General features: G+C 37.5%; 1 protein-coding gene across 1 annotated transcript; it reads right to left on the bottom strand.

The window, feature by feature from the left end:
* Window positions 1–1079: 1079 nt before the first annotated feature.
* arf2b (ADP-ribosylation factor 2b) lies at window positions 1080–11235 on the bottom strand. The gene is made up of 5 exons (XM_037754522.1): window positions 11080–11235; window positions 7640–7797; window positions 6613–6723; window positions 4048–4172; window positions 1080–2904 (listed from the first exon to the last, which is right to left on the bottom strand). The coding sequence occupies exons 2-5, from the start codon at window positions 7785–7787 to the stop codon at window positions 2743–2745; spliced, it is 546 nt and encodes a 181-aa protein (XP_037610450.1). The 5' UTR covers window positions 7788–7797; window positions 11080–11235; the 3' UTR covers window positions 1080–2742.
* Between the last annotated feature and the right edge of the window lie 270 nt (window positions 11236–11505).

The raw sequence follows: 11505 nt of genomic DNA, 5'->3' as shown, positions 1-11505 counted from the left end.
TCTGGTGAACTGGAGAGAAACTGGTGACCGACTTGTTTCTCTTTATTCTACATTATGTTTCACTTTGATCTGAGTAAAGTTTTACCACAAGTTAAACCGGGTTAAATATTTACAGACCTGTGAAGACACTTTTAATGAGGCAGTTATTATAATAATAAACAATGTGGTACTCTAATCTAGAGGTAATATTTTATTATCTGTCAGCTGCATCATTTATAATAATTCAAATCATTTCTGTAATTTGCCAAATCTCTAAATATAATAAACTCTGTAGTATTCTAACCTAGAATTCTGATTATAAGACAAAATATAATCAACAAATAAATTAACATTATTCATTTATTTTTATTTTTAGTATATATTTTGTGTATTTCTTATTTATTTTAGTTGTATTAGTATTATTATTTTATTATTCACATTTTTTCTCCTCCCTTGTTTTTGAATACTGTTTTCAATTTACAGTTACTATCTGATGTCATATTTACATATTACTTTATTTGTTATTGTTTAGGTTGTTTCAAGCCATTTTTCTTAAGGAAACAATAAAAAGCAAAAGTAAAATAAATAAATAATGATATACTATTATAGATTAAACTACCTTTGAGCTCATTAAAGTGATGAAAACATTAATGCATTCATAATTATAAACCAATAATATAATAATTATTCTGTAATGGGCCATTCTGCATTATGAGTACTTTTATTTTTGTTAATGTAAGTATATTTTGATGCTGATACTTTTGTACTTTTTTAAAGATATATAATGCAGGACTTTCATGTAACTTTTATGCTACTTTATACTTCTACTCTACTACATATCAGAGGCAAATATTGTAATTTTTACTCCACTGTTTATTTAAAAACTTAAGTTTTACAGATTTAGTATCTTTTATAGCGTCTCAATTTATTTTACCATTTTCTACTCTGGCGTTTTATAAAATTGAAATAAGACAGAATAATTAATAATGAAACTAATCATTAGTTGCAGCCGTGCAGTGGAGGCTGGTGGGAATGTCGTTAGTTTTGCAGGTATTTAATTAAAATTGAGACTAAAAACATAGTTGAAGCTGAAGACAAACTGTTGGATCAAATCATGTTTATTAATGTGTTCAGGAAATCCCCACAGAAACAGTTTACAGGGGAACGTACAGATTTACAATCATTCTCGACAGAAGTGCCAGCTTAACCCCCGTGGTTCGACACTGAGAACGCCTGCTAACCCATTCCCCTTCAACAGGTCTACCACCAAGTCCTTCCAGGTCACCGACCAGCTACCGGCAGAGTACTCGACTTTTGTTTGTTGGTCTTTTATCGGTCGTGAAGTTACGCGGCGCTATAACGTGTAGTCGCCCGCCAACGCCCCAGACGTCTGAACTAGCTTTCCTCTCTTCGTGTCGGGGCTGTTCACAGTTAAAGAGCCTTCATATTTGGTGCCATTCCTTCATCCCCAACCAGGAACATTAGACAGCCGAATGCTTTCAGATTTTCAAAGTAAAACTGCCAACCGTTGGTGAGAAAACCCTGATCAGTCAAGGATACTTTCATATACAGGATTTGTCATACTGCTCAAATGCATTTGGTTCAGCAGTCAAAGTACAAATAGAAATGCTAAAACTAGTTACAGAAAACAAAAACACATGTAACATCTCTTAAAGGAATAACATGTGAAGCTTGTGAATGTATCAGGACACCTGTCTCAGTTAACCGGAAAAACTCTGTGTGGTAGGAGCACTGTCAGAATTGTACTGAAGGTCCAAAATCCAATTGAATCCAGGGAATTAAACGCTAGCTACCCAAAATAATTGACACGAATTGCATATACTCTCAGATCCTAATTTTAAATTTAAATCGTTGGCTTTGTGCTTCACGGTCTCGCTTGCTGGGGGGGAGAAAGGTAGTGTTCATTGGAGAACCATTGCTAAGAATAATCTGTTATATTCCAATATAATAATAATAAAACAAACAGCATGATTTTCAAATGACACCAGAATGATCGAGGATGGGCCTTTTTTTTTTTTCCTTTTCTCTATTTTTTTGATTTGCTTCGACCTGATACAGGTTAAGATGCAATTTACTGAATCTCTTACTGGTGGGTTTGAGGTTTCAAAATCAAAAAGGAGGTTAAAATGAACATTTAGCATTCAGTCTACATCAGGTGAACGTTTCTAGTTAACATAGATATATACTACAGGGAGGTGGGGGAGGAGAGCTTGCACCCTTGCTCTTTCTTTGCCGTATGAAAACCATGCTTCCTCTGGAGAGTAAGGGTGGGGGAGAAGGGGGGCCGTGCAAGACTTGGAGTGGGGGGGCAGGCTGAGTGGGGCGGAGGCTGAGTTTGGTGGATGGAGAGAGGGGCTTGAAAACCAGACTGCTGATTCCACAGGAGGTGTGTAAAAGGCACGCCAGGGTCACTCCCAATCCCAGCCAACATACGCAGAGACGCCTTCACACCCACACACACACACACACACGCACACACTCGCTGAACACACAAGGTACACACACGCACGCCCACACACACACACAAGCAGCACAGGCTAGAGCCCCAAGAGTACTGACGAGGGCCGAAAGCAGGAGGGGGGGAGGGATGAAGGAAGTTGTTGAAAGAAAGAGCTGGGGGGGTTGAGAGTTGGGTTAGATGGGAGCGATGGGAGCGAAGGGGGGGGGCCTGGATCCGGTGCTGCCGCTGTGTTGGAACAGAAAAAATAAACAACAAACAAAAAACAAAACTGGTGGAATGGATCATTTCTGGTTCTTCAGCTGGTTGGAGAGCCAGTCCAGGCCCTCATACAAGCCATCGCCGCTGGTGGCGCAGGTGGCCTGGATGTACCAGCTGCGCTGGCGAAGGGCGTGCAAGCCCAGCTTGTCTGTGATCTCTGCAGCGTTCATAGCGTTGGGGAGATCCTGGAGGAGGAGAAACCGTCTGTCAGAATACAGGGCACAAATACAGAGACCTCTACGTCTATCGAGCAATTTAAAGGGACAGTGTGGAGGATTTGGTGGCATCTAGTGGTGTGGTTGCAGATTACAACCAACTCAGTACCCCACTCCTCACTTTCAAGACTGAGTGCTAAACCGTGGTAACGTTGTTCGCCTCACTCAGAGGCCATCATTACCATAATAACACTACTTTAAGAGCAACGAAAGTCAGACAGCGGATGACAGTACCACGGTCTAGCACTCTGCGTGTCAGTGAACTACGGTGGCCTTCAGGTAATGTGAAAGGATCTCCTAGGGCTGCACGATTATGGCCAAAATGATAGTCATAACTATTTTAATCAATTATGAGATCACAATTATTTATCATGATTATTCATTGATCTTAGGGACAAGATGTATGTGACAAATGTGTGTTACATTGCTGCTAATGTACAAATCTTTGCACCAACATAAGACTTAAAACAAGGTTCTACTTCACCTGAATTCAGAGCATTTTGCTTTCTGTTGTATAACAGAGAGCAGAGTGGCAAAACAAGTAATCTACCATATATTACTCATCTACTCTGGACTGCAGCTGCAACATTCAGGAACGTTTTTCACAGGCTGCAGCTGTAGGGTGCGTACGCAGCAGCAGACAAAAAGTCTAAAATATCTTGAACGCCCCCTGGTGGCTGGCTGTTAGTTTAGAAAGCGTTTGGTTTGATATGCAGTGGAGTTTCCCGTAAGCGGAGAATGCATTTTTAAACGTCACTATCGCAGTTGATCATGTTCATTTAATTGTGGGAAGCCAAAATCGTAATCATGATTAATATTCGATTAATTGTGCAGCCCTAAGCTCTCCATCGAAACCGTGCTTCATCTGTCCGTTCTGGGCTACTGTAGAAACATGGCAGAGCAACATGAAGGGCTCATTCTAAACTAACAAAAACACCATTCTTAGTTTCAGGTGATTATATACTAAAGAAAACATTATGAATATTATATTCCATTCCTGCTAATAGATCCCCTGAAATCCTTCACACTGTTCCTTTAAGACGAGATAGCTTCTCAATCTCAGTTTTAATAGTTATATAATAAATACTCCCAGCAACAGAAATGGGACCTCACCTGTTTATTTGCAAAAACGAGCAGAACGGCGTCTCTGAGTTCGTCCTCAGCGAGCATTCTGGACAACTCCTCCCTCGCCTCGTTCACTCTCTCCCTGTCGTTGCTGTCCACCACAAAGATAAGCCCTGCACACAGAAACACAGTTCACTGTTAAGACCAATAAATACATATATCCATATTATTAGTTTAATCACAGACATGTTGCATTGAAACCATCCATCTTCTGCTTCTGAAGCCTTTTCCTTCTCACACATCAAAAGCTGTGATTTTGTTCCCTTGATAATTCATTCTGTACAAATTGTTCTCGCTGCTTAAAAAGTCTCTTTGACCTGAAAAAGAGCCAAACTCTGTGGATCTAATGTGCTGATAACATTTATTAATAACCCTAAAATATTGAAGGATTATACAGATGAACTAGATATTTAAACATGAACTGCTATAAGTCATGTACACAGCTCAGATATCAAGTTTCCTACGTTGCAGTCAAGTGTAGAAAACAGCTCATGACAAACACTTGAATCATGTTATCTGACAACTTGCTCCTATAAATTATGTAAATGCAGCATTTCGAGGGAGCAGACACTTTATGCTTTTAGTGAAACGCATCAAATCAAACTACAAGGCCGTAGTTTTCTATCTTGTGTGATTCCGTGTTGACATTTGACAAAACATGAGAGCAAAGAGGATCTAGTCTATGTAATGTTTGAACGCTTCCTGATTTATGAGCCAGCAGCACGGTTGGTAAATGTTTCATCATCCCTGTAGCTTACTAAACATGCAAACAAGTTATTATTATAGACAAAGTTGCCACATTGACAACACTAGCCTGTAAAGGAGCTGGCACTTGCACCAGCAGCTGTACGCAGCACCACTCTGTTAAATTACAGACCGTTCGCTATGTTGAAAATATCACTAAAACAAAAGCATCATTACTCATTGAAAGCATGACGTCTAATGGTGCCTTTAAATGTGTTGTGTTTACCGTGTTCACAAGAAGAGTCCATATGAACACCCGGCTCTTATGTTATTCACATCGTAAGTGAAAATATTCTGAGTTGTGATGTGTTTGTTGACGTTGTCAGAAATGGAAGTTAATTTTTCAGTACATAGTGAATATATTGTAATTTTAGTCGTATATTGCTTTTCTTGGTAATTTTATAATATTTTTATGAATATGAGGAAAATGTTGATATTCTCAGCGGTCTCATCTTTTCCCTCTGTCTTTATGCCTTTACATTTCCTGCATTATGTTACCCGCTGCGGTGTTCTCACGACTTTAACCACTTGAACGCCAAACATATCGTGTACACGACGTCCCATGTTGTAAATACAAATTGTCGCGAGTTTCATTTGAAGGTAGCATAACACCAAAGTGTTTTTTCCCCTTTTTCTGTTTGGTATCAGATTAACCACACTATTCATTTTAAAGGTTTTAACACACTAAACTGCCAGAGAATACAAAAGTATCTCACTCATTCTGCACGTGTTGTCTTCAAAGTTAAAGTCATACAACATGCTTTAAAAAACAAAAGACGAAGTAGTCCGGCGTCTACTGGCAGTTTTATATGCTTTCATTGTTTTTTCATGGAGATATTAAGGCACTATTTTTCCCACAGAAGAGCTGTGGGTCACGACCTTTTTGACTTGTGACCCCTGAAAACAAAGCAGCATTTACTTGTGAACCCCCATCACAGGTTATTATGGTCTCAGTATGGACATGAATTAGCAGCTCAACCAGCTCAAGTGGGATTTATTTTCATCTCAGATTATTTATTTGAATGATTTTAGAGGCCTGAAGTGATGAAAGTTTTTTCAGAGAAAACTTGAGAAGTCAGAAACTTTTTTTCCTTTTTTCCTTTCTTATCCTTTTAATAATCTTGTGACCCCTGAGATTTATCTCAAATCCCCACGCGGAGAAACCTAGAAGTAGAGGTTGTGATATTTTCCCGTCAGCAAGTCAATGGGTTTGTGTAAATAAGCTGGGATGCAAACATCTGCATCTTTACGTGCTGGGGAAAACACCAATATATTCTCAAGTATGGCACGCAGTTTCTGGAATACTGTTTTTGATTAATGATGCGGTTTCTAACTGTCATTACCGAAGGGATTCACACGTTCAATTTCACACTTGGATGCTCAATATGTGGATGGTGATGTTTGCTGCAGATGGATGTTTGTCTAGTGCGTGCATGAAAAACGAGAAGAAGCTAAAGCAGGACCAAATGTGTTTGGGTGGAGCTGCTCAGTCAGCTGAAATCACAACAGATTTCTGCAGGAAACATTTTTAAACTATTTTACCCGCAGGTTGCATCATTAGGAGGAAACACTAGACAGTATTACCCTACAGTGTGTGTGTGTGCGTGTGTGTGCGTGTGCGTGTGTGTGTGAAGATTCAATTTCAGGAAATAGTATTGGAGTCACACAATAAGCCCTTTGAGAGTTGAACAATGGCTTCTGAGTCACTGGCTGAATAATTGTCAGATCATCTTTTATACACCAATGAGGCCACCTATAGGCAGTAACGTTCACCGACACTGCTGCATGCTAATATAAAGTCCTCCTCACCTTGAGTGTTCTGGAAGTAGTGGCGCCACAGCGGCCTGATTTTGTCCTGACCGCCCACATCCCACACTGTGAAGCTGATGTTCTTGTATTCTACAGTTTCAACGTTAAAACCTGGACAAGAGGAGGAGAAACATGGATGAGTCACGGCCACTAAATGGTTGAAAAACACATGTACAATTCAGAGTTTTGAATGCTGACAGCCAGGCATTAAAAAACTCAATATCTAAAACAGTTTAACATTTATATAAATATAAATTAGATTGAAATCAAGTTAATTTAAACTTGTAGTTCAGTGTGAGTGTTTATGTAGTGTTTAAGTATTGAAAGCTGGCATTTCATTGTCCTTTTTTTTGATCAGGTAGTTCCTGATTTATGTCATAATGTTGACTGTATTTCATTTAGGCAAAGTTCTAGTACAGCTGATTGTGTTTAGACAACATTTAAGAACATTGTCTTCTTTAGTTGAATGAAAAACTGGTTTTTAGAGAAAAACATGTTTACATTTTACAGCCAGGCATTAAAAAGCTCAATATCTAACACATTTTACATTTCTATAAATATAAATTAGATTGAAATAAAGTTGATTTAAACCTCTAGTTTAGTGTGAGTAATTAAGATAGGGCTGGGTATCAATCCTCATGTGTCCAAGAGTATAAAAACTGTCAAGTACCGAAAGCTGGAATTTCCTTGTCCTTTTTTTTTTTTGATCAAATAATTCCTGGTTTATGTCATAAATCCTAATATTTCATTTAGGCAAAGTTCTAGTACAGCTGATTGTGTTTAGACGACATTTAAGAACATCGTGTTATTCTGTTGCATGACAAACAGGTTTTAGAGGAAAAACATGTTTACATTTATCAAAGTAGGGCATTGTGAATTGTGAAGTCTTGACACTATTATGAAAAAAAAATCTGAAAATACCCAGCCATACAGCTATACACAACAAGGAGTAAAACTGGTAAAACACTCAAAAAAGACAACTGTGAAGTGACCAAAATGGAGTAATACAATTAAAAGATATCCTTACCAATGGTGGGAATGGTGGTGACTATCTCTCCAAGCTTCAGTTTATATAGGATGGTTGTTTTTCCAGCAGCATCAAGCCCAACCATAAGAATCCTCATCTCCTTTTTGCCAAACAGGCCTTTGAATAAGGTTGCAAATACATTCCCCATGGTGACGAAGCTGTCAGAGAAAAGAAGGAAACAGGGTTAGTTAGTTTCAGTGTAGAAAACGTCACGAGGGAAAGAGGAAACAAAACTGTGCCATCAAGTTAAACACCAGTCAGTGAGACTGGTATACTGGTATAGTGGTACACTAGTGGTATAATGGTATACTAATGTGTAATGTATTAATGCTAATGTATATAGTATGTTATCGCACATTTTCCTAATGTATATAGTTTGTTATTCCATGTTTAAATCTTAGATTTTTTATGTTAGTTGTAGTAATCGGGTATATTTTTAGTGTATTCTAATATTCTTTGTATTGTGTATTCTATAGATATATTCCTTTAGTGTTGATATGTACATTGTATTTACTGTTCCGGTGCATTGCCTGGATAATCTGCTGCTGTAACACAATCATTTCCCAATTTGGGGTCAATAAAGTACATCTATCTATCTATCTATCTATCTATCTATCTATCTATCTATCTATCTATCTATCTATCGGTAAATATAATATTGTATTATTGTTGGATAGCTCATAATGGCACAAATAAATGAACAGGTTGACATAGGTGGCATGTAACTGGTACATTTACTCAAGTACTGTACACTTAAGTACAGATTTGAGGTACCTGTAATTGAGTATTAGGGCTGGGCAATATATTGATATTATATTGATATTGGGATATCATGTTTTTGATATTGTAATATGACACAAGTATTGTTTTTTCCTGGTTTTAAAGGCTGCAGTACAGTTCAGTGATGTAATTTTCTGAACTTACCAGACAGTTCTAGTTGTTCTATTATTTGCCTTAGTCAACGATTTCGAATACTTTTAGTATTTTTTACACAGTAATATTGTTACTTTTACTCAAATAAAACATATGTCTTCCACCACTGCAGGTTGATGACAGCAGTATATTTAGTAGAGTAAAAAGCAGATTTTCGCTGAACCAAAAGGGGTCACAATGAATGTAACATACGAGATGTTTGCTTAAGCTATTGGTTAAACGTTTAAGGTTTATGTCTATACAATACCATCCAGCTCAAACCGTCAACATCCACAATTATCTAACGTTTCCCTGCATTAATAGATTAATAGTTTATTGTCACGCCTGTTATACAGGTACAATCGTGTGAAATGCTTTTTGATGGGAAACTCCATTAAAATAATACGTTTTATATATATATATATACTATACTATATATATATATAGTATATATATATAACAATTATAAAGGGAAATACTTTGTACAAGTGCATATTAAGAACATATACATTAAGAACATATACAGTAAAAGATATATTTTTGTGTGAGAAGGTGTCGTATGAATTATATATTTAATTTATTATATTTAGTACAGTTCAGTGATGTAATTTTCTGAACTTACCAGACAGTTCTAGTTGTTCTATTATTTGCCTTTACCCACTTAGACATTATATCCACATTACTGATGATTACTTATCAAAATCTAATAGTGTAAATATTTTGTAAAAGCACCAATAGTCAACCCTACAATTACGACGTAATATCGATAGATGTATTTGGTCATTGTGATATTGGAATTTCTCCATATCGCCCAACCCTATTGAGTATTTCCATTTTTTGCAACTTTGTTCTGATTAATACAAAAGATTAATACAAAATCAACTAATACATTTATGATATATTATTATTGCCAAATTTAAGTTTGCCATGTTATGATTTGAACATATTTTTTATGCTAAATGCAGAACCTGTGAGGGTTTCTGGACAATATCTCTCATTATTTTGTGTTGTTAATCGATTTCCAATAATAAGTATATACATACATTTGCATAAAGCAGCATATGTGTCCACTCCCATGTTGATAAGAGTATTAAATACTGGAGAAATCTCCCTTTAAGGTACATTTAGAACAGATAAAAAAATGTGCGAATCATTTATTAATTAATAATTTCTTAATATTTTAATCGATTGACAGCCCTAAATATTATAGATTAAGCTGCCCAGTAGTAAATTAATGAATTGCAATTCCTTTACCAGCTGAGTAATGAACACATTAATACCTATAACACAGTAATATAAAATACAAAATTCAGAGTAAAATGAGTGCTTTTACTTTTGTTACTTTGAGTATATTTAGAAGCCAATGTTTTTGTACTTTTACATAATACAATTTCGAATACAGGACTTTTAGTATTCGTTTTACACAGTAGTATTGTTACTCAAATAAAACCTATAAATTCTTCTTCCACCACTGCAGGTTGATGACAGCGGTGTATTTGGTCGAGTAAAAGGCCGGTTTTCGCTGAACCAAAAGGGCCTCAATGAACGTAACATACGAGATGTTTACTTAAGCTAATGGTTAAACGTAAAGCTTTATGTCTTTACGCGACCAGCCAGCTCAAACCGTCAACATCCACCATTATCTAATGTTTCCCTGCATTAATAGCTGTAAGCGTCGCATCATTTAAAGTGAAATCTCACTAATTAGAAGCTAAAACATATATATCCAGCAGCAGCTCCGTTGTTAACCCGGATAAACTGGATGGCTGGCTGATCAGCAGATAAGGAAGGCCTGTTCCAGCTGGCAGACTCTCTCCCTGAGACTGTGATCACTAGCTGCAGCAGGATAATGTTACTGAGTGTGTGAGCCGTCACAAGACGACGGCTAGCAGCGAGAAACACGTCGACCTCAAGCTGTAAAGACACACAATCCGCCTAAAACACCGAGTAAAACGAACAGTAAACGTGTAGAGAATCATTTAATATTATATATATGTTAAATAAACGACGTTAGATGAAGTAAAGCTGGTTAATAAAAGCAGATTACCGTTAAACCTCACTAAAGGGCGGATGCTACAGCTAATGTTAGCATGCTAAGCTAACGTTAGCATGCTAAGCTAATGTTAGCATAGTAACCTAATGTTAAAATGCTAGCTAACGTTAGCATGCTAAGCTAATGTTAGCTTCGTTAACGACGTCGACACATTTCGGTGATATGTTTTAAATCCGGTATTTTGAGTCCAAACCGAAAGTGAGAACTATTTTTTTTTTTACCGTTAACGGCACCGGAACTAGCCTTTAGCATGCTAACGTTAGCTGCTTTAAGCTAGCATGCTAACGTTAGCATCCGTTAGCATGCTAGCTCGTTAGCATCCGTTAGCTAAATGCCGCGTCACAGTAACGACAGAGAACAACCGTGAATCCGGTTAAAACAGGTAAAGAAACCGAGCGGTTCGCTGCAGTAACAGTTGGTACAGATACTCTGACATGTTCTGTGTTGAATTCGGCGGCTTTTAGAGGGGTATTACCTTTATAAAGAGACAGCTTCTCGATCTTTCCGTTATCTTTCACTGTCACTCCAAAATGGCGTCTTGCGCAACCAGGGAGACACCGGCGTACATACGGGTACTTCCCACTATCAGAGGCTTGACCAATCAGAGAGTAGATGGTGTCACTGATGACCCGCCCCCCCGATGTCCGGCTGACCAATCACAGCGTCGGATGATCTCTGTGTGCACAGTGGCACAAAATGTCGAGGAAGTGAACCAACAGCAGTTTATTAGAGTTCCAGACTCAGCTGGACGACAAGATACAAGATACAAGATACAAGATACAAGATACAAGATACAAGATACAAGATACAAGACTCAAGATTCAAGATTCAGTCTACTGTCCTGCATTATAGGAAATCTGGATTGGGTGAATTAGCTACAGGGACGAAGAAACATATCCAA

Source organism: Sebastes umbrosus, chromosome 20 (genome assembly GCF_015220745.1).
Source record: "Sebastes umbrosus isolate fSebUmb1 chromosome 20, fSebUmb1.pri, whole genome shotgun sequence".
NCBI classification, from domain to species: domain Eukaryota; kingdom Metazoa; phylum Chordata; class Actinopteri; order Perciformes; family Sebastidae; genus Sebastes; species Sebastes umbrosus.
The sequence above is the reverse complement of the archived record's forward strand: the minus strand, read 5'-3'. Positions and strand labels throughout refer to the sequence as shown.